Source organism: Numenius arquata, chromosome 17 (genome assembly GCF_964106895.1).
Source record: "Numenius arquata chromosome 17, bNumArq3.hap1.1, whole genome shotgun sequence".
In the NCBI taxonomy this organism is placed as follows: Eukaryota; Metazoa; Chordata; class Aves; order Charadriiformes; family Scolopacidae; genus Numenius; species Numenius arquata.
Window position 1 is genome coordinate 11867182 of NC_133592.1, and position 23952 is coordinate 11891133.

The 23952-nt window shown below is 50.0% G+C and overlaps 1 protein-coding gene across 1 annotated transcript in view; it reads left to right on the plus strand.

The window, feature by feature from the left end:
* Positions 1-12407: 12407 nt before the first annotated feature.
* Positions 12408-23952, plus strand: part of MYH10 (myosin heavy chain 10) — a 112578-nt gene continuing 101033 nt past the window's right edge. The window contains exons 1-2 of the mRNA XM_074160314.1: positions 12408-12468; positions 15110-15486. Coding sequence (XP_074016415.1) covers positions 15142-15486 — 345 coding nt within the window. The 5' untranslated portion in view covers positions 12408-12468; positions 15110-15141. The remainder of the gene's footprint in view (positions 12469-15109; positions 15487-23952) is intronic.

Sequence of the window (23952 nt, forward strand, 5' to 3'; positions counted from 1 at the left end):
TGGAGAGCCGCCAGCGTCCTCTTTAAACGTTACCAGAAGGGCTGGCAGGAATTCAGCCCTAACTCATTACAGGTCCCGCAGACGGACGGACGTTGGGCTGGGGGTGAGGGCTGGCCTCTTTTGGGACCCTGACAGAAAATTTAAATTGAAAAGAGGAGGAGGAGGGAGGGGAAAGAGCCCTATGGAAAAATAAAATTCCTGACAAGGATGTGTATATTAACACCCACCGTTGGCTGCATCTCCTGTTGCACATCGATAGCCCCGTCCCCTGCAGCACGGGAAACGGCCCCGGTAATTGCACGGACGTGCTGGTGACACGGTTATCCCATGCGTGCTCCAGCTGGGGGTGGCGGGGGCTTTACACACCCTGAAATAGTGGCTTTGCTCCCCCTCCAGGGTCGCTCCGTCCCCCCCCAGCTACTGCAGCAGGGCTAAGAGTGTCCCCTGGGTGCAGTGGCCCCGGGATTTGTTGCTGGGGTCTCCTTATTCCCCTGCTGCAGGGTTGAAATTAGGGGATTTCCTTCAACTTGAAGCTCCGCTCATCTCCTCTGTGCTCTTCTGTTTCATCCCCTTTGGTGGTGGTTGCACCATCATCGCTCAGCACTATTTAAACACAGTCCCCGTATGAGCACAACCCCCCTGTGCTTATTTCCACATGATTTTACATTGAAAAATCCCTCCACTCTCTGCCCTGGAGGCACAGCAGCACCTGCAGAGGTTGCTCAAGTAGGAAACAATGCAAAAAAGGGGTATTTTATTTTTCCCCAGAATCACGTTTAGTTCCCACCCAGCGCTGAGATCTGATGGTGATTGAACAACAACATACGTGTAACACTGCAACTAAGAAATAAGAAATAAATAAACTAATGACAAAAATTAAAAGAGACGAGGATCCATTTCAGACTCTTTAGACCCAAGGGTGTAAATACACGTGGGGGAAGGGAGTCTCCTTTAAATATTCAGCACCAAGATCCTTCAGGGGAGGTAGTGGGGGGTGGGGGTTGCCACGGCTGCGTTTCCAGATTGCCTTAAATTCATTTGCTAGATAGGTTAATTAACCTGATGCAACTGGGTTCTGTGGACGCTCCTCAATCAGGTTGTGGATGGTTAAGTGAAGGTGGTTGCAACCGCTCCTCTGCTGATACACGAATACCTGCGTCAGGAGCCGCCCCTGGTTGACTGAACCCAACAGGGTTCATCCTTCAGCAAGAGCAGACCTTCCTACGGTGCCCTCCAGCAAAGTCAAAGACGACCAAGGTTAACATCCAGGATAATTAACACCCTGTTTGTTTGTTTTACAAACAACCTTTTCAGATGCTCAGACCAATCTCATTCATCTTAAACAGATGAGAAAAGTCAGAAGTCCAATTAAAACCAAAATCATTGAATCATTTGCAAATCACCTTTATCATAACACTCTACCAATCATCATCGCTATGGTGCTTGGCCTCCTCTGTGTCTGGGAGCTGGAAACAACTCTTGAGGAACATGTGTTAGTCCCTGTTTTCTCCATGTCCCTGACATAGGCTGCACCCACGCCAAGGTGGGAAATGAGAATCTTGTCTGTATGGGAGCAGGGCGATGGTCATGGGAATGAGGCAATGAATGGGAATGGGGAGATGACCATAGAATCATAGAATGGTTTGGGTTGGAAGGGACCTTAAAGATCATCCAGTGCCACCCCCTGCCCTGGGCAGGGACACCTCCCACCACACCAGGTTGCTCAAAGCCCCCTCCAACCTGGCCTTGAACCCCTCCAGGGATGGGGCAGCCACAGCTTCTCTGGGCAACCTGGGCCAGGGTCTCACCACCCTCACAGCAAAGAAGTTCTTCCCCAGATCTCAGCTCAATCTCCCCTCTTTCTTTTTGAAACCGTTCCATCTTGTCCTGTGGCTCCCCTCCCTGATCCAGAGTCCCTCCCCAGCTTTCCTGGAGCCCCTTTAGGGACTGGAAGGGGCTCTAAGGTCTCCCTGGAGCCTTCTCTTCTCCAGGCTGAACCCCCCCAACTCTCTCAGCCTGTCCTCACAGCAGAGGGGCTCCAGCCATTGGAGCATCTCCGTGGGAATAGGGGTGACTATCACAGGAATGCAGAGATGACCACAGAAATAGGGCGATGGTCAGAGGAACGGGGAGATAACCATGGGAACAGGGTGATGCTCATGGGAATGGAGCGTTGACCATAACCACAGGATCACACAATCTCATGGGGTTGGAAGGGACCTCTGGAGATCATCTAGTCCAACCCCCTGCCAAAGCAGGTCCACCCAGAGCAGGTTACCTTGCTTACCACGATGCTCTGCCCTTTCAACTCCCGATGTCATGAGGTAGAAAAGGTATTTTTTTACCTCTGGGAGCCATTTCTGTGGCACCCAAGAGCTTCAAGCTCTTCGCTGTGGTTGTCTCCCACACTTCCCATGCAGTGCCCACACTTTCTGCCTGCAGAGCTCAAAGAAGTGCCATTCACAGGGTGTGACAAGTGATGGAGGTATGTTAAAAGTCACCCCATGGCTGAGTTGTCCCTGCTGGGATTGGTGATTGCCTTCAGCACCCTGCTCTAGCCCTTCACCAACACTGAGATTGCCCATGGTGTGTAGGAGAGACTGAAGCCTTCCCCACCCAGCCCAGGCACACTGCTGGGGACACCTTCACCACATCGTCACTCTGCCCCATCATCTCTGACCTGGGGACAAGCGATGCCAGCACAGCGCCTGGAGGGGACTAGACGCTGCTGGTGGGATCCCAGTGCTCAGGCCAGCACCAGTGCCACAAACGGGTGAGCAGCCTGACCCTAATGGGGATGGGCAAGCTCATTTTCTCTTTGGCATCACGGGAAGCACTGGTGCCCATCTGCCAATGGAGCTGGGCTCCGTGCTAATGTGCCGTGTGGGCTGTGCCAGGGGTTAACTGCTCCTCACCCTGCTCATCCTCACCCGCCCCAGGGAGTCGTTCACTGGGACTGAGCAGAGATCGATCCCCCCTGTCCCCCCTCCCCGGCCCAGGGAAGGGGTTGGCACATGAGTTACAAACTCAACGACCAGCTGATAGCTGAGTATTGGCTTGCTAATTAAACGAGCAGGGTTCAGTCAATCATTAAATTGGATTGAATTAAATTGAATTAGATGGTGGCTGTGGGCTAACATCCCAGGGCAAGCCTGGCAGCCAGGGCTGTGATGGGAACTCCCTGCGCAGCGTATCCTAACAGAGCCGGCATGCGGCGATACGGATGTGACAGGAGGATCACTGCTTCCCTTTGGAGGAACAGCCCCCAGGAATAATTTATCTCCCAGCCTGTATACACTGGGCTCAGCTGCTGGGTTTCCAGGGCAGAAGGTTTCTCCAGCTGGCCCTTAACCAGCATCAGGAAGTTGGTGTCCGTGAGGCCTGACCCTCCTGCTTTGAAGTCAAAGATAAATAGCCGTGGAGGAGGCTCGCAAAGACCAACTGGATCCTTTGAATGTAACATGATAAAACAAACTGCGTGTGATAATTGATAGCAGGAGGAGACCACCCTCCTCCCTTTTAGACATACTATCATGCCTCTTGCATGGAGATGAACTGGACCAGGACAGAGATCCTTCATGCCTGTGAGACCAAGAAGTGACGTATCAGCGTGGATGGAAAGGGCGAGCTGCAGCACAAGGGACATGTCCTACAGCCACCGGATCACTCGCAGCCTCTGCTGGACGCAGGAGGGTGAGAGTGGCTGGGACATGGTCCTCTGCCCCTGCCTCTGTGCTGTCCTGAGCTGGGGAGTGACCAGGACATGCCTGAGGCAGGCAGCAGGTCCAGCCTGGACCATATCTCCTGTTCCAGAAGCTGTGCTTTGCACCCTGGCAGAAACACTTGCATGTCCGTGACGAAAACCTCCAGGCAAAAAGCTCAGGGCCAACTTTACGGGACAGAAAAGCCACCAACGAGCCCCAGAGCAGTGGCTGAAACGTGGCCGTGCTGCCGGAGCTGCTGAGAGGGACAAGTGGCTCCCTGACCTGCTGGGTCACGCTCGTGCCCCGGTGTTTGGGCCCATTGATGGGCGGCCGGACAGGCTCCTGCCGGCCCCGCTGGCGAGAGCTATTTATTCAAAGACCAGAGCGGGGCTGCGGTGCCAGGCTGCTCGTGAGCAGGCGGCAGCTATAAAAAGCCCCGCAATTGCCTTCCAAGCTGGTGATTCAATAACAAAATGCAAAAGTAATATTAAAGCTGCCTGCTGTGCCAACTGCTGGCTGTCTGCAGCAATAAAAATGCCGTAAATCAGCTCCAATTAAAGACTGCACAGAGTCTAACAGGAGGCTCCTGCTGAAGCCAGGAAAATCCCCAGTACGCTGAAATTGCTGGGGCAAACGCTGCGTGCCTTTGCTTGCCGCTTGCCGGGGACTGGAGAAGGTCAGAAGGTGCAGTACAAGGGGGTTTTACAGGGCTAGGAGAGCTGGCAGTATCTGTGCCTCATGTCCAAAGACAAGTCAGGGCTCGGGAATACTTTTCCATGGTTTTCCAAGCAGGAACGAGCTCTTGGGGTCAGCTCTGAAGAAGCTGAAGTTGCTGCTAGCCCTGGAAACCACTGGCAGTCTTGGTGGAACCTGCCAGCACGCTTGGGCACATCCATGCCTGCCCCGGGTGGACCTCGAGGAGCTCACACCTCCTCACAAGGCAAGGAGACTTCCCAAATGCATTATTCATCTTTAAAAATGGGCCCTCTGCTCTTGAGGCGCCCCAGCAGCTCTCTGCTCTTGGTGGAAGGTTTCTCCCCTGTGGTCTGTTGGATGTCATCCTCAGCTCAGTTTTTGGTCATTTTCTCCTCATAGCAGGCCCTGAAGGGTTTTTCTCCTCTGTGGCATGTCAAGGTGTTCGAAAAGCCCACAAGAGTGGGTGGGAGGCAGGTGCGTGGAGCTGGCATGCAGGAGGACAGGCCTGGTTTCCAGTGCAGGTCCCATCTCCTTTCAGCAGTGCATCCTGTTGGCCTAAGCATCCCCTCAATTCCCAGCATCCCACCCACCCTGGCATGGTCCCAGCATCGCTCCCAGCCCTGCAGAGAACGGCCAGATCTGCAATGCCTTTGCTCCTTGGCCAACGGGCACAGCCAGGGCTTCCACCAAGGGTGCCAGCTATGCCCAGATGGGCACTTTTCAGCACTGTTTCTTCTTTGCTCATCCTTTAATTGCATTAAAAAATGGATGGTTTTAGTTAAATCTCTCCCAGAAAGGAATGATTGGTCCCAGATGGAGGTTCTGGCCCACGAGGGAGGATTTGGTCCCTTCGGCCTGGCCAACAACCACCGTGGGGCGGTGAGAAATGGGCCCTGGGCAGCTTCCCCCTGCCCGCTCCCCCAGCCACGACGAGAGCTCAGCTCTCCCCCCTGGGGCTTCGGTACAGTGAGCTCTGCCAGGGGCAGCCCCTCGAGGTCTGCCCAGTCTTTCCAGCGTGTGGCCAGTCCAAACCCTGGACCGTGCAGGTGCTCGTGTTCCTCAGCATCACATTTGTATATGACAAATCTCAAAAAAAAAAAAAAAATACCCTGGTGGATTTGCCCAGCTCGTTCTAGTTTAGTTCAAATTAGAAAATGTTCTGTGAGCTCCAGAGTGTGGGCAGAGGGACAGGGGAAGGACAGTGAGGGCATAAATAGGGTTTCCAGCCGGAGTAGCCAGAGCGGGTACTCTACTGTTACCGATACACAAGCCTCGCCTATGGGCAATGAAGATGAAGCGGTTGATGCACTGGAGGGCAGGGATGCCATCCAGAGGGACCTGGACAGGCTGGAGAAGTGGGCCCATGTGAACCTCATGAAGTTCAACCAGGCCAAGTGCAGGGTCCTGCACCTGGGTCAGGGCAATCCCAGGCACAAATACAGGCTGGGCGGAGAATGGACCGAGATCAGCCCTGAGGAGAAGGACTTAGGGGTGTTGGTGGATGAGAAGCTCAACATGAGCCGGCAATGCGCGCTGGCAGCCCAGAAACCACCCACATCCTGGGCTGCATCCCCAGAAGCGTGGCCAGCAGGGAAAGGGGGCGGATTCTGTCCCTCTGCTCCGCTCTGGGGAGACCCCCCCAATGCTGCCTCCAGCTCTGGGGCCACCAACATCAGAAGGACATGGACCTGTTGGAGTGGGGCCAAAGGAGGCCACGGAGATGCTGGGAGGGCTGGAGCCCCTCTGCTGTGAGGACAGGCTGAGAGAGTTGGGGGGGTTCAGCCTGGAGAAGAGAAGGCTCCGGGGAGACCTTAGAGCCCCTTCCAGTCCCTAAAGGGGCTCCAGGAGAGATGGGGAGGGACTCTGGATCAGGGAGGGGAGCCACAGGACAAGAGGGAACGGTTTCAAACTGAAAGAGGGGAGATTGAGATGAGATCTGGGGAAGAAATTCTTTGCTGTGAGGGTGGTGAGACCCTGGCCCAGGTTGCCCAGAGAAGCTGTGGCTGCCCCATCCCTGGAGGGGTTCAAGGCCAGGTTGGAGGGGGCTTTGAGCAACCTGGTCTGGTGGGAGGTGTCCCTGCCCAGGGCAGGGGGTGGCACTGGATGATCTTTAAGGTCCCTTCCAACCCAAACCATTCTGTGATTCTGAGATTCTATGAGAGAGCAGGCTACAAATAAACCCTACATCCAAAATCCGAGGAGGGGAATCTTTCCCATGGGCAGAGGTATGTGTGATGTGCTCATTCTGCTGGCATCCAACCACCTAATCTTGCAGTTGTGCTGAGTAAAGGCCAGTTCTGGACGAGGCAGAGATGCCCAGGGAAATGTGTCCTTCGCAAGTGCCTCCATGGGAATCCTCCACCATTCTCTTTATTTTTTTTTTTAAATCTACAATATCCCAGCTAGGTTGAACTAGATGATCTGAGGCCCATTCCAGCTTGAATTACCTTCTGATCCTAATATGACTGTGAAATGTTTCATCTGGCCTTTCTGCTACCTAATGGCTAAATCCTTTTCCCTTATAAAAAGTGAGAAGTGCTTCTGCAACGCGAACTGGTGTAACTGGGATGCGAAGCCGGCCCGGTGAATCGCAAGCTCCCAGATAGCCAGAAGTAAAAGGGCAGATCCCCAAAACCTGCCGCACGTGCTTTTCCCGGGGACAATTTCCGATCTCAGGGTGTGGTGAGCAAGGCGGGGGAGGACAGATCTTGCAGACAAGTTCCTGCTTCAAGGGGAAAAGGGAGGCTCAGATTTCTGTTTTTTAGCAGAGGCTTGTGAATGAGCCCTCCTTTTCCTTGAGGGAACAGAAAGGCATGCCAAGCCCTTGCGCGGAGGGTGGAAGGCACGGTTGCGAAAATCCTGCTCTGCCTTCCCGGCCTCCGCTCCTTCCCAACGGGAGGGATGGAGGAAAAGGGGAGGCAGAGAGAAAGCAAGGAGCGGGTGAGCGCCGGTCCCTGTGCGCGCCTGGGTCTCGCTGCCAGCGTGATTGCAGCAGGATGATCCGAGATAGGTCTCATCCTGGGTCCTCTGCTTCAGCCCTTCACGTTTGAAGAGGATTGAGATTTTCTGTGGAGTTTCTCAGCTTCCAGCACGTGTTCGCGAACGGCCGCGCGCTGTCGGAGGGAATGCAGATCTTCCGCTCTGTTGCTTGGATCTTGACTCACTTGCTGCAGAGGTGGCTATTTTTGCTGATCTGACATCAGGTTCGCAGCAGCCTGTCCGACCAACTATTGTGCAATCCCCTTTTGTGAGTAAGGAGCAGACTTTCCATTCCTGATTTAGCTAACTTTTTAAACTATCCAGGACTAAAATATATGGTGGGTGAGACAATGAAGCTCATATTTGGTGCTGATCCCTGCAGGGCGCCCTGGAGAACACCTCCTGTTTCAGAACGTTTCCTACTGACATATGAGATAAAATAAAGGGAGCAGTCCTGGAGGAGAGCGTGCTTCGAGAAATAAGTGTAACCTCATCTTACTGTCATTTATTACATCTCGGAAAGCTTTGAAACTCAAGCATTAAGCATGAGGCTTGAATTTCCAATTCCTTTCAAGCTTCCCCCATAGAAATGTTTACTATAAAGTAATTTTACTGTGGAATAATTTTTCTTTTATTCCTACACTTCTCTGTGTTTTGATCCCATGCAACAAAGCAGCCAGTTTTTTACATGAGCAATTCTGCTTTTTCCTCGCACCTTCCTTCTGAAGGTGTCAGAGCACATCATACATTAAACCCGATCTCACCTCTGAAATGGCAAACGGGATAATGAAGTCTCTTCCCTTCGCAAGGCGAGCGAGGGCAGGGGAGGTACCATGGCTGCCCAAAGCCACAGCCAGCCAGGATTTGAGCTGGAAACCAAATCCCCGTGGGTTTTATTCACGTGTCCCCTCCTCGCCACTAAGCACAGACCGTGTCTGTGCACATGCAACTCCTGCATTAAAACATTGAATTCTAAACCCGGGCTCGGTGTTGTTCAGTACTTGAACTTCTGGAGAAAAAAAAATTGAGCCAGAAAGATGCTGAGCCGTCCTGCTCTGCAGAGATGTGGGGCTCCTGAGGGAGGCCAGACCTGGGCCTGTAAATCCTGGAGATGCGCCCAAAACCTGCCGCAGTCAGAAAGCAGGGCAGGGAGGGAGGACACCAGTCTCGGCAGGAAGCAAAGGTGTCAAATAATCCAGGAAGGAGGATTGTTTGGTTTATTTGTGGATGCTGGTAAGGACACGGGGTAGAACAAACAGCTGTTGGATGTCGGTTGTGTCCTCCCCTTCCAGAAGTTCGTTCTGCCCAGCAATGTCCAAAGCAGACTGGGGATGGAGGCGCACATCACCCAGGATGGAAATTAGGTTTCCAGTACATGCCACCAGTAGCAAGACCTCTAAGTTACAAAAGAATGGAGCATTTTTTTGCCTAAGTTCTCCGCATTGTTTTAAGAATCTCAAGCAGTACTTTGAGCTCAAGTGGTTCTTATTTACCCGCTCGGGTTCCAGCTCTGGAAACACCCACGGGGATATGCTTCGCCTTAAGCACACGCATGCCCTCGTAGCAACGGTATCATTAGCCTTCTGTTTAAACGTAGGGAAACAACTTTAGGATTAGGGACTAGCCGAGTTTCTATTTCAAATAAAAATCCTCTATGAAAGATGGTTCTTTCTGCTCTTTCCAGTCTCCCAAGGAAGTTAAAAATATCATCTTTCCTTCCATGGGTTAAAAGCATTCAGTGGATTTGGGGAATTCCTTCCTATCACTGGCCTGGATAAAAATAATTGTGTGATAAAAATAATAACTCAGTGCTATAACCCTGACACACTCCACCTGGCATCTACGGGATCCTCAAAGATTTTCCATGGAAATCATTTTCTAAATGAAACTAAAGTCTTCAACCAGCTTGTCTCTAGAATAATGTTTTCTGTGTGATGTTTCTATTTTTCTTTTAAAAGATGCTGTACGCCTAAAAATGGAAGTTTTGTGACTGAAGCCCGAAGCAGCAGACGTGGAGGTGCTGACCTGGAGCGTGAGGGTGTCGGGGTGCAGGTGCTGCACCTTCCCGATGCCTGAGCCACCCAGAGGGGTGACCGCAGCCAGTGCCCAATGCTGCTCCTTGGGTGCGTGGTTTTTCCAAAGGAAGCAAAATACTCCTTAGGCTGCTCTGTTGCAAAGCCCTGGAGCTGCTGAGGGGCTGGCATCGCTCCGTGAACACCGCCCAAGCATCTCGTGGAGACCTGTTGGAATCATAGAATTTTCTGGGTTGGAAAGGACCTTTCAGATCATCCGAGTCCAACCATCAACCCAACACTGACAAAAACCATCACCAATCCATATGTCTAAGCACCACGTCTGCCCGGCTTTTAAATCCCTCCAGGGATGCTGACCCCACCACTTCCCTGGGCAGCCTCTTCCAATGCTTAATAACCCTTTCAGTGTAAAAATTGTTCCTAATTTCCAATCTGAACCTCCCCTGGTGCAACTTGAGGCTGTTTCCTCTTGTCCCATTGCCTGTTCCTTGGGAGAAAAGACCGACCCCCCCTGGCTACACCCTCCTTTCAGGGAGTTGGAGAGAGCGAGAAGGTCTCCCCTCAGCCTCCTTTTCTCCAGGCTGAACACCCCCAGCTCCCTCAGCCGCTCCTCACAAGACTTGTGCTCCAGACCCCTCACCAGCTCCGTTGCCCTTCTCAGGACACGCTCCAGCCCCTCAATGTCTTTTTTGTGGTGATGGGTCCAAAACTGGACCCATCCCTCGAGGTGGGGCCTCACCAGTGCCCAGTACAGGGGGACCATCACTTCCTTAGTCCTACTCACAAACAGACCTGCTGGCTGAGCAAGGAAAAATTGTAAATCCCGGGGGATGTGGCATGCTGGATGCCTGTATTTAAGCAACCCAAAGTCCACACGGTGTTGGCCTCGCTCTGCTGCCTCCGGCAGCTTGCCACGCAGCTCAGCCATCCCGGCCCCGGGAGTGGCAGTCCTTGCAAAGCAAAAAACAGCTGGGGAGTAACCAGTTCAGCCTTTCGCCTTTCATCTACCTGCGTTTGCGAGTCAACACCCTTATTTTTCGGTGAAACAGGATGTACGAGACCTCCCACTGAAATGGTAATTAAGAGGGAGACTTTCATATAAATCCAAGCGCCAGGAGTTGCGCATGAACTGATTTGTGTGCAGAGATGAGCAGAGATGACCGAATGATTTCCAGCTCCATGCCAGGAGCCTCCTTCCCCCTGGTTTGCCCTATTGCCTCCCTTTTTGAACCGAGCAACCCATCCAAAAAAGCTAAGTTGTACTGAAATGGCAGGTGCTCCTTTGAAACATTTTCATTCCTGTATGTACTCCATAGAACGTTCTGCTTCCTCAGCACAGGGGAAGTGGGAGACACCCTTAGTCCTGTCCCCAGGTGCTGTCTGACACCCCCAGCCCTTCCTGGGATCCCCTGCTGCAGCTTTGCCCCGTTCCAGGCTCGATGCTCCTTCCTGCCACTTCTCTCTGCTCCTCACCCCGCTCATCCACTTCTTCAGAAGGATCTGCTGCAAATTCCTTCCAGCCAAATAGCTCTAATTCCCGAGCCGCTCGCATTTGCATCTGGTCTGGGCGGAGGAACGAAACCCGCAGCTCCAGCGCTGGGAACCCTGGACGGTGGGAGCTCCCCGCTCGCGTGCGGGGCTGGAGCGAGCCGTGCTCGTGGCGAAGGGTTGCTCCCGTTCCCCAGAGGCTGAACGCCCCACGTGTGATCCCTGAGCGGCTCTGAGCCAGGGAGCGAAATATAGGAAAGATTTGGCAAAAAAAAACCAACCCCAGGGAAAGCCACCACGGTGTTGAAGCTCTCCATCCTGAAATGCCAGGCAGCGGCAGAGCCGGAGTGCATGGCCCAGCAGCCCCCCAACACCTTCCACCCCAAACCCACCCCACACCCACGTTCAAAGCCCCCACGAAGCCACCAGGCCCCCGGAGACGCTGCGAACGGCTGTTTTCCTCATGCTCCAGCCTCCTGCCTGATCCAGAAAAGGCGCTGGCGAACGGGCGAGGGCTCCAAAAAGCCTCAGGATTATGTTTATGGAAGGGGAAACCCAGGGATGCGAGCAGGAGCTCGGCGGGCCCGGGGCGGGGGGGGGCCGGGGCTGCTCGGAGCAGGCTTTGCTGAGGGGGGGGCGCTGCCCGGCCAGCACCGAGACACCGGCCCGGAGCCGGGGGCTGGGAGTCCACGTCAGACTCGCAGCGAGGGCTGGGTTTTTATTTTTAATAGTCGGGGTAATTACCCCCGGGAGCAATTACTGAGGGCTGCGGCGGAGTTTCTAGAACGGGAAGTTTGGAAATCGGGACGGGGACCGCCAGCCCGCCCAGGGCCTGGAGACCAGCGGCCGCCCCCTCAGGCGGGCCCCGCTGAGGGGAGCGTGAGGCGGCCCCCAGCCCCCAGCACGGCCCCGCCCGCTTCCAGCGCCCGGCGACGGGTTTCCCCGTTATCTCTCACGCCTGTGGAAGCCGGTCCGGCGGCCGGGGCTTTAAAACACCTTTTATTGACCCAAAATACCGGGACACCGCCGGTGGGGGAGCGGGGGCGGGGGGGGGGAGCGGGATGTGGGTGGGTGAGGGGCACGCGCGCGCCCGCCCCGCGCTGCAGCACCGCGCGCACCGCCCGCTGCAGCGCCGGGGCCGCGCCGCGCCCCCCGCCGGGCGTGCTGCGGCAGCGGGGCGGAGCCAGCCCCGACGGGCGTGGCGGGCGCCCAGTGAGAGGAGCGCTGTGGGCCGAGGAGCGCCAATCAGCGCGGAGGGGGCGGGGCGAAGCGGGGAGGCGGGGTTTGGAGGGTAGCGTGTGGAGGTTGCTATGGCCATGGCTGGAGAGCGGCCGTGGCGCGGACCAATGGGCGAGCGCGTCGCTGCGGACGGACGTGGCCGTCGCCCAATGGGCGGTCGGCGGTTGGCGGCGGCGGGGGCGGGGCCTGCGGCGGCGGCGAGCGGGGGGCGGAGGGCTCGGTGTGGCGCTAAAGGAGCGCGGCGGGCGGGGGGCGGAGCGGCGCGGGTGCTGAGGAGCCGGGCGGGCGGCGCGAGCTCCGGGGCACGGCGGCGGCCGGGCGCTACGCAGGTGAGGCGGCGGCGGCGGGGCCCGGCGGCGGCGGCGCCGGTATCCCCGGGGCGGGAGGGGGGGCTTCGTCGGGGGCGCGTGGCTTGGCCTGCCCGCCGTGGGGGTGGGGCGGGGGCGGCGGGCCCGGCACACAAAGACCCCCTTGTGTGGGCCGCGCCGCCCGGCCCACCCGCCCGCGCCGCCGCATCCCCCCGCCCCTCCCTCCGCCGCATCGCCGCCGCTCCCGGCTCCCTCGGTGAGGAGAAGGTGGCCATTTTCTCCCTTTCCCGCAGCCTCCGCGCGGGCGGGGCGGGGGGCGCGGGGCCGCCGGCGGGCCGAGCGGCCCCGGCTGCCTCCTTTGTCCTTCGGGGCGGTGGCGGGGCCTGCGGGCCTGCCAGGGGGGCTCCGCTCCCGCAGAGCATCAGCCCTCGGCGCCCGGGGGCGGTGCGGCTCCTCGGGCTGCCCCTGTCCTTGAAAACGCCCGGGCTGCGCTGAGGGATGTGCCGCTCCCGGTGCCCCCCGGCCCCCCTTTTGTTTGGAGCAGCAGAACGTGTGTAGGGCTTTTCTCTTTTTCTCTCTTCTCTTCTTTTTTTTTTTTTTTTTTTTGTGCTAGTCTTTTGGGAGTGCTGGATTCCTGCATGATAAATGTGCTCATTTGTGTATTTCATTTGAATGCCATTGTTAACGGAGGAGCCCTGGGTAGGCTGAGCCGCAACTTGCTTTGCTTCTGCAGAGGGGCTTTTGTGGTGGGTTCTGTGGAATTAAAAGCCAAAGTGGAAATAATGACCCTGAAACTGGCTGTGATGCCCCGACGTTATGTGCATTCCTCAGGAGCTGGTGTGAAATCAGTCCATGCATTCGTTTCAGTCTTCAGCCTTTAATTCCCCCGAGGGACGATACCGATGAATTTTGTCGTACGAGTTCTATCTGACCTCCAGGTTTCATTCCATCTCAGTGTGCAGAGCTGAGACCCAGCTCACCGTAAAGGCGTTTGTCTGTCTCGTACCTGGCCAGGGAGCTCTCAGAACCTTGACACCGAGAGGCGTTTGCACGCAAAGGCAGCAATGGTTTTCCAGGTCTTTGTTGGAACTTCAGCTGTAGGTCTAGCACGGTGTAGACAACCAGCTTTCAGAATTGGGGTTGGAGGTTTGGATATTAAATTTGTAGGCTTCTTGAGCCAAAGCTAGCATTCTTTGACTAATATCATCATTTTCCTGGCCGAGGAGTCCAGCTGTCACCTAAGGTGTCCCCTCAATGACTTCCTCTTTCTTCATTGAATTTTTCTCTTGGAGGTTCTTCTGAAATACTTCAAATGTTGAGTCATCACCTCTTGATTTGAATTAAGCCGTCTGTAGTAAACGGTCTGCTCCTCAAACCTCTGAAGGGTTCAATGACTTCATGCTTACTTTACATTAAAGTTGGACAACGTAACAAATGTCCGTGCTGTAGATGGAGACACAACTATTGTGTTTAATTACATGTTGTTCTGAGGATGGGTGTGTTGCAGAACTTCTTCCATCAGGGTGCATACCATCGGATGAAAGATGACAAATGCAGTTTGCGAAACCTTGCTTGCTTTTGAAGCTAACCTTTGGGTTACCTGCTGGAAGAGCCTACCATTAGCTAATGGTAGCTTCAGCAGAAAAAAGACCTAATGTGTGAAAAAAAACCCCAAGATATTTAATGACCTAACTACTAGGTGTCAGCCTTGACCTTGTTGCTCCTCGGGCAATTACAAATGAAACTGCGAGCTCCAGGAATCCTGCGTCTGACAGTGTTATTAACTAAAGATAGAGCGGCCTCGCTTAGATACAGGCAACCAGGTAAAATGAGTGTGCGGGAGCTCTTGTCAGCAGTTTTTTCTTTCCCTTTCATATTAGCCGTGAAGCTGTTGGAAAATCTAACATCAGTCCTTGCTGCGCCTTGAGCCTCAAGGTAAACTTGAGATCGGGAGACATTTTTTTGGAATATGGTAATGTCAGCGCTCGTGACTGAGAACAGAAGCCGGCTGTAGAAATGCAGTGTCTTCTGTTTTCGGGAAGAATATGGGCAAGGTTTAGCCAGCTTAATGGCTTGCAGAAACCCCAAGTGGCTCAAGTTCTTGTCTGTAGTTGAAAATCCACATTTTTAAAGTGTATTATCGCCGCCTTCTCGTTACTGTAGTTAGTTAGCTATCCACTGAAAATTTTTTATACTTTAATATATGTACTTATTTTTTTTTCTGTTCAGTTGATGCTGAGTTTACTGGCAAGCTTTTGTTAAATTGGCTCTTTCTCCTTATTTAAGGACAGAAGATAGATGCGTGGTTTTCCTGCTTGTAGCTCTTGCAGTTGTTGCAATGTCTCTCCATTGTTGGTGCACAATTAGAACCAGTTTATACCGAGTTTCCTGTACTGGGTCTGGGACTCTACTTGATAGATCATTTTAACTTTTGTGTGGCAGTTGGCTTATTTGGAGAGCTGCTACGTGAATAGGGGCTCTCGGTTGTATAGCAACATTTTTAGACTATGGAAGAAAATAATGATGCTCCTTCATTAAGAGAAGATACAGATTTCAGTGACAGATCATTTAATGGATGTACCAAAGCTCTATTCATTTTTATTGATAAGAATATGGTGTGTAACATGCTGTTTGCTTTTTTTTGTTCCTCTCCAATTCACAGGGAACTGATAGTGGACACCTTCACTTCCTACAATGGCACAGAGGTCCGGACTGGAAGATCCGGAGAGATACCTCTTCGTGGATAGGGCTGTAATCTACAACCCTGCCACCCAGGCTGATTGGACTGCTAAAAAGTTGGTGTGGATTCCTTCAGAGCGCCATGGGTTTGAGGCAGCCAGCATCAAGGAAGAAAAAGGGGATGAAGTTTTGGTCGAACTGGCAGAGAATGGAAAGAAAGCACTAGTCAATAAAGATGATATTCAGAAGATGAATCCTCCCAAGTTCTCTAAAGTGGAAGACATGGCAGAATTAACCTGTTTAAATGAAGCCTCTGTATTGCATAATTTAAAGGATCGGTATTACTCTGGGCTCATCTATGTAAGTACTAATTATTAGATTCATTATGGGTGCTAATTCAGCTGAACTTATCTGATTCCCATTCCTTTACTTACCTGACATGTAGCAAGCAGGTTTTGGCTCTGATTTCTATAGCCTAAATACTTTGTGTCCCCGCCATTTAGATTAGTCCAGGGTCTTTTTCCGTGCTGTGTACAGGTCAAGAACTCTGTTGTCATAAAACATAGAATAAAAAATTCTCCTACGGAAATAATTCTGCGAGCATCTTTCAAAAATAGAATGCTAAATGGCAACTCTGGGTGCTTAGCTCATGCCACTCGTTAGAGCGCTTGCCTCAGACATGCTTAACTGATACAGGGAATAGTATCAAATGGCTTGTTTGAGCTGACAAGAGATTACAAAACCTAACTTTGCTGAATTACTGTAGTTTAATTGCTCACATGAATAAGCATGTATCTTGTTTTAACTTGCATATTAAAAATGATAATAAGAGACTACGCTATTATTTAAAAGCTGAAGTTGGAGAGTGCTAGGAATGCAAAATGTCTTTTTGGAATCTAATATCAACTTAGTGGGCCAGGAAAGAATGTGTTCAAGTGCTTAAAATAAACCAATAAGATAAAGCTTTCTTTTTTCAGTGGTTTTGAAGCACTGGTTGGAACATCTGGCTTATCACTATCTTTCTATAGAGTTAGGAATCACAATGCTATTGATGCTGCTTTTGAGCCAGTTCCTTCCTTGAGCCCTGTTAAATGATGTCTGTGGCGTACGGTTGAGAGGAGCTCCTTGTCTCTTGGCAAACTGACTGCATAGTGACTCGTTGAGTCAGAGTATCGTTAAGAGCTACAAGGAGACTTTCTATCTTAAAAGAAACTGCAACATCTGCTTAAAAGCTTGGCTCATTTTAGTAAACACTTGTTCTGAAGCTTAAATCCACTTCATTTAGTTCCGCTAGTTAGTTGGCTCACATTCCCTTCCGTCTAGGTATTAATGGGCTACCTTTTTTGCTTGGCCCTTGGTAATATTTGGACTTATTAAAATTGCATACAACTTCAAAATATTCTTCGTATTTGTGCTTCTTTATCTGTTTCCTATGTGGGTTTTTGGTTTTTACCCTTCCAAGGCCTTACACCAAGATCCTTACAGCGGAGCTCAGCGAAAAACACTTCTGGAATGATTCCTGCAAGCTTATAAGTAAACTAATTGGATAATTAGTAAGGACAGGATTGAAAATTAAAAGTAAACAAGTTGATAGGTCAAAAGTTTTCAGTATATGTATCAATCATATTGCTAGTTGTTATGAAACTCATTACAACTATTATAACCATATTTCATTATGAAGGTTAAAAGCTGAAGGCCTTAAATGTCAAAGCCAGCTCTAGTCCGAGGGCTCCGTACAGTCAATGTGGCCACAAATGCTTCTGGAGGATGGCATCACATCAGAAAATTCCGCTTTGTGGCAGGCTGGCTTATCGTATACGCGGAGTTTAAGTGATATCCTATAGGTGACTTACCTTTTTTAACTCCCCCTCTCCGCTTCCCAAAAAAGCACTTTGTGTTTTCATTCCGCCTGCTGAGGCAGACTCTCAAGCCTGGTTCCTTGGCTTTGTTGGGATCCTGTTGTTGCACGGGAGGATTACTGCATCCCTGTGTTAGTGGTGACCTCCCCGCCCCCGAGCTGAGAGAATTTGGTTGGGATCAAGAAGCTAATGGATTTGTTGGCCTTAACTGGAGGTGTGAGCAACAGGAACGTTTCTGGAGGATTTACTCTTATCAAGAATAATGTTTCTATGCAGCTGTAATAATGGCTTCTTGTTTGAAATGAAAACTCGGCCCATTTTTTTGAAGGGGGAGAAAAAGCAGTTGTGACTACTAATAGAGGCTGAATGCTGGCCGGGATCAATAGGTCGTAGAGAGAAACTTCATCAAGAGCTTGAGCTGGTGGGGGTTTTAGTGAGGTTCTGGTAGACATCCCTATCAGAGATCCATGAACTTCTTGAATGTGCCATCATCACTGCTGCTGAGGGCACAGCTGGGAGCCATTGCCATCGCCTGCATATTCTGCTGGCGTTCCCCGCATGTAAAAAGAGCCCGAATTAGCTGAGCTAATGAAGTGAATGATGGTGGTTTGGTCATGACAAGAGTCAGTTCAAGGTGTGTTTTGATTGCCAGATAGTACCCTTATAGTATCCAAACTGCAATCTTGTATTTTGGTGTTGGTCTCAAGAAGCTGAGATGGTGAATCTGGTTTGGTTTCCTTTAATTCACCGTAGGCAGCGTTGCCTTTCTAGGAAGCAGAAGATGCAAGACTGTCAACGGAAAGGGATACATGTTTCCTTTCAATCCCTAGAAAGGACACAGTCGAGCGGAGGGATTTGGTGAGTGGGTCTAGTCATCAGTCTATAATCTACCTCTCCCAGATGACACTGCTGGAAGAACAGAGAGGGCTGACTAAAGCCAGCTGGTGCCAGTTGGTGTGACCTGGGCAGTGACGCTCATTTCATCAAGAAGAGTTTCAAGTACTATCTAAGTAGGGATGGCAAGGAGTTTCTGGAACTCCTAGCGTTTCTCGATGTCTGCCAAGTGGCAGGATCTCAGCCTCTTGGCTGCATTATGACTGTGCTGTGGGAGAGGAACACAGATGGAGAATCTGGAGGACCAATGGGTTGTAGAAGCATGATGTCAATGCATGGTCCTGTTGTTATTTCTGGTCTGTTCATGACAGCATGGGAGATGAAAAGTAGCAGGACGTGTACAAGAACTGCTGGGAAGAATGATTTTAACTGTAGTGATCCCAGCTTTGCTTTGGAGATGAAATAACTTCATTTCTTGCTCCGCTTCTAACATCACCTACTCCATTTCCTGCCTCAAGGTTTATTTTGGTTGTAACTGAAGAATATGTTAAAAATGTTTCCTAGAGAAGCTGTACTATCTTTGCAAATTCTTCTGAAGTATACTGACTATTCATGCCTGAGGATGGGGCAAATCTATCATTATGACTTTTTGCGCTTTTCTCCTTAACCCATCAATGATGAAGCATGATCCTGCTGAATCTCAGAGTCCCTGCAATGATCTCTGCTCGTGTTTGAGGCTGGGTTTTCATCAAGTGCAACTGTCGGTTCTGTGAAGGTGCAGCCATCTACAGCAGGCTTTTTCTCTCATCGCTTCTACCTTTGGTAGGAGTTTTTGCTCTTCCTTGTGTTTCATAGCTGAATTTTTCCAGATTCTGTACTTTTCTAGGGGTATCAGCATTTCTTATAGCAGGGATGTATCGTTTGAGTCGCTAATACTCTAAATTGGTCTCTTGTGTCTTGCTGTATTGGCAGCTTCTCGTGGGTTTTGGATACCTTAAATGCTTGTTAACTATCAATTCTTCAGCTTCATGTAAAACTTTACTATTCTGCCTGCTCAGCTTTAGAGTGACCGCCTTTAACATGAGCTTTGGACTGTATTTAGTAATATCCTTCATAGCTGTAGGTCAGAGACTGGAGGTAGTTCATTGTAACGGTGCCCAGGAGGAACACCCAAAGCCTTAAGAGGTCCTTTGAAGATTTGGAATAAACGTGATTTTGCTTGGACTGGTTTTGTGGTGTCTCTTGAATCTCTTTATACCATGATGATCAGAGATCTTTTGGGGGGCAGTGCTTTAAGGAAGGAGTCTAGTTGTCACCTTGGTCTTAGATCACCAAGGTTTGTAGCCTGAGTGAAGAAACATCTTTATTTTTACAAGACCTGTGTGTGAAATGCAAATGTGAAGCCCTAGATTTTGGGTTCTGCTTAAGTCATGTCAGAAAAATGTGGTTCTCTTAAGGGTGCGTGTGGAAATAATCTTTGAATCAGGTAATGAAATGGAGACATCCACTGGGAAGAGCAGATGTTCAGGGTCCAGCTACTAAATTCAAGACCACTGTTGTCTTGAGGCTTTGTGACAAGCTGCGATAGCCAGGATTACAGCTCCATCAATTCTCCTTGTAACTGCTTGGTGAGGTTCAGGGTTTCTCATGAACCAGCTTTCAAACTTTTCATGATCCAATATGGTATTTGAATGCAGGAAATCACTGATTTCAAATTTTGAACTGCTGTGTGTAAGGTGTAGAGGTTCAGGAGCAGCGTTGCTCATGGCTCAGAGGTTTGTGGTGTCCGTTTGCTCTTGGGTGCGTGTGAAGCCCAGCTGAAGAAGTGACTTTGGCTGGGTAAGCTGTAGCTGTCTCCTTCTGCTGGAGTCCTGGGAAAAGGGAGATACTTGGAATGGGTCTCTGGTTCTGGTGGGAAGGAATGGGAGTGGCGGGGGAGATAAACAAGGAGGAGGATTTAGTCTGAAAATGGAGTGCTAGGAGAACAGATGCTGCACTTGGCAATACGGAGGGGAGAAATACTTGGGTGCGTTGATGGAGAGCTACAAATGAGGTCTGAAAGCTGCAAAGGAGTTGCTGGTGTAGGAAGAGGCATTTTCTCCATCTTGATCTCTCTGCACTTCAATATCAGCAGTGTATTAGCTCCAGCGTCAATTCAGAAAGCGTATATATGGGCATGTCAGTTATCTTCAAAATTAGGCTTCTACTCAAAGTTTACTACCCATTTTGACTTGCATGGCTGGTCTGAAGGAAAGAACTGTCAGTATTTTATTTTTAAGTATTTGAGTTGTTTTTGAGCATTTTGTTTTCTCTGCAGTTGGAAGAGAGTGGCTAGTTAGTGTGCAGCTTGAGAGTCCTTAACTAGCAACATGATTATTCTTAACAGGTTGCCCAGAGAAGCTGTGGCTGCCCCATCCCTGGAGGGGTTCAAGGCCAGGTTGGAGGGGGCTTGGAGCAACCTGGTGTGGTGGGAGGTGTCCCTGCCCAGGGCAGGGGGTGGCACTGGATGATCTTTAAGGTCCCTTCCCACCCAGACCATTCTGTGATTCTATATTATCTTTTTTGAACCCTGACTGTAAATTTTGGTCTATGCTATACCACTTCTAGAACTGCAAAAAGCAAAGTGGTCAGGAGTGTTCCTGTTCACTCTAAATAACGCTTTGTTAGGCAGCATTCTGGGTATAACTTTGTTAGTATTTTGAATTTTTAAGTTTATTAAAAGCATTTCAATTAATCAAAATGCAGCTGGTTGCATTGATCAGGAATGTAAATACCTCATTTCTACCAACATGGAAAGCAACTTGATATTGCAGACACTGGCTGGATTGGAATGAATAAGTTAATGACCTAATACTTTGAAGTCAGGGCTAGGTGATATTTTTTCCAGCAATTTCCAGCTCTGCTTTTGGATCAGTTCTTCTTTTGATGGCAAGAAAGACCCTTCCATTTCCATTTTAAATCTTTATATGTTCCTACGTACTCCATTAATGAATATAAAACCAGAACCTTATGCTCATGGTTTAACATAAATATTTTCTTAAAGCAAAATAGGTTTCTTGCTGAGTGCACTGGCAAACACTGGTAGGATGGATCCTGTAGAGGTTTGACACACTTTACTGATTTTTCTAGAAAAGTCTGACATCTGAGTTGCAGGTGGCTGTATTTTGATGGTCTGACTAGTCTGCACTTACTAATATCTGAAAAGTTCCTGGACAAATGGCACGTTGTCCATTCAGCGGGTCTATAAATGTTCCGGTCTGGTATCTTTAACTGAAAAAAGATATTACAGGACCAAAAGTCTGTCTTGTGCAGTCACAAGTTCCCATTCCTGTACCCAGTACGGTAAGATGGGATGAAGGAATTGCTCACTCAGACACAGGGTGTAAATAACCTACAGTAAAAACTAAGATATTCCAAATCCAATGGGCTTTATAAAATCTTTTTTAAAAAAATGTTGCTGTTGCCACATCTGTTCTAGTCCCAGCTCTCCTGGAGGAAGTCCATTGCCCACAGTTGACTGTATTGTAGCTTACGGATTCCCCCATAAATCATTGCAATTACTACTTAACTGCTTCCTGACCTCATTCAGTCAGAAGGATTAAAATTAATAGAATTTCTGAAATGCTTGACTTGTATTAACCCCTGTCAGTATCCAGAGGGCCCCTTGCCTTGGTGTGACTGTGTGTGGGATGTCCCCCTGATGTTGTCTGTTGTTGGTGAGCCCGTGACCTACGTTTGGGTGCTCCGTTAGAGAGTTCCAGGTGGGGACACATGGCATGAGGTGTGTGTTTGCTGTAGGGGAAGTCAAGTTAGAGATACCTGGTTTTGCTGTTCCTTGAGGAAGGACAAAAAGATGGTGAAGCACTCTCCAGGAAGGGGTTAGGTTCAACTTCAAAGTCCTCCAAACTCTAATGAACTATGCATTATCTTCCTGCCCACTCCTCCACTTTCTTTTTTAGCAAAGACTTTTTCAAAAGGGTTGGAAGCTGTTTCTGAAAGGCTGAGAGCTCCTGGAACCTCACTGCTAATTATTACTCGCCGTGTATGTACCTGCTGTGCTTTCTTTCTACTGGTAAAGAAGAAAGCATGCTTACTATTGTGCCATTAAAAATACTTCAGCAGATTTTTTTTTTTGATAATTACAAGTGTTACCTCTGTAATTGGTCTGCAGCCCTGTGCTAATTTTTTTTTTTTTTTTAATGTACTTTACATTTTATTGGGGCAGAAGAGGGAAAGAATGAGAAATATGCTGCAGTCCCCAGTTCCAGAGCCTGCTGTGGGTGGAAGCTCTTATAAAACTGCACTGGAGGAGCTGTCTATAAGCTGTTTCTTCTCTTAAGCTGCTGCCTCCTGTGAGGCCAGAGCACAACCTAGAACAATCTGTGGTATTATATAAGCTTCTGTGTTCTAATTGCTTTGATTTTCCTGCTGGAGATTGGGAATGTTTCACATTGCTGAGTATTGAAGACTAGTATTAAGAGAACCTGTAAGAAATGGAGTTTGTTACTCAACTTCATCTTTTTCTTAACACAAACTGGATCTAGTCACGAATACATGGCAGAAGAAGTGCTGGGGTTCAAACAGTAAGGGCTGCTTTGACACAAGAACTTGTTTTTAAATAAATTCTGGTTTTTTGAAGACTCATAAATATGATCAAGTTAAGAGTTTTGTGTAGGAACATCTGAAGGATTTATGGGAAGTGAATCCTTGCCCTCAGGCAAGCAGAGGTATGAGAAAGTGCATGTTCTTGTCAAATATTTGTTTTCTATTAAAAAAATAGTAGCTTAGCAGCCTAAAAGGGTGCAGTAATTTGAGTTACGGACTCTTGTTGAAGCGCTCGGTGGAATGCACTGTGTTGCAAGACACCCCTCAAGCCGCGTGCCTGCGTCAGGAGTCACAGGTAGGTCATCGTAGGCTGGCTGTAGAGCAGTCAGGCTCCGACACGCAGGAGCCTGTGAAGGGATAGAATACTCTCTGGCCCTGCTGCAACCCAAGATCATGTTTTATGTCCCAGCAGTTGCTGTGGCCGAGGTAGTGGTGCTGTCTGAGGGGCTGTGACACTGAGCCTGTCCGGCTCGGGGAGGCAGTGAGCTGAGCAGGAGAACAACATCAACTGCTCATCTGTTGTTGGGTTTTTCCTCTCTTTAAACACACAACCTGAAGGCTGTAAATGTAAAAATACACTGCTGGTGAACCTCCTCTCTTCAGTGCTAGCTGTAGAGAACATCCTGAGAGAAGTCTTCTCAAGTTTTGGACTCTGCTTTTTCTTGAATAGGTTGTGTATGTGTTGTGCTCCTTCCCTTTCACTCTCCTTGTGCAAGGATTTTACTCTTCAGTTACCCTGAGTAACAGTCAGTGGCTCTTGTCCCCCAGCCTCTGCCGCAGCCGAGGATCCCAGTATTCCCCCGGGAACCCTTGTTGGCACCTTTGACTCCAACTCCTTGGGTGTCAACAGGACTTGGTGGATTATTTTTTTTAATCTAGCAGTTTGGGCTTGTACAGAGATGTCTGGGCTAATCTCTGGGTTTCTTGGGGTGGTGGTGCCGGGGCTGCCGTGTGGCCCCTCTGCCCCTGCCTGGAGGGGAGGTGGGTGGTGTCTGGGGATTACCTGGTGTCCAAAGCAGAGAATGTGTGTCCCACCACAGCCCACGGCCCTGCTTCCCCCCCCCCCCCCCCGAGACTGAGGAGCTGCCTGCCCTTCTTTAAGGCTTGAATTTAGGATTGGATAACTGCCTCATTTAGGGGGGAAAACGTAGTATGTGAGAAAATCCCGTCAAGCTTGGAGGACTTACTAGGGCTTGGAGTGTGAAAGGTGGGTCCATAACCTCAGGAAGTGACACCAGACAAGAAAATGCTGTCATGGTGGCATTTATTACTCCGGAGAGTGTGCTCTACTCCATTAGTATATGGGTGCCGCTTAAAACATGTCTTGCTTTCTAGGCTACAAGCTGCTGGTTTATATTTCAGGTAATAACAGGAGATGTCTGGATGCTTACTTCAGCTTAATTATTTATGTAGTAATAGAGTCAATCTGTCACTTACTGTATTTGAAGAACTGGAGATAAGTGTTGAACCTGGGTACTCAGGTGATGCAAACTGATTGTTACTAATTCCAAAAATTTACCTGCGTCTT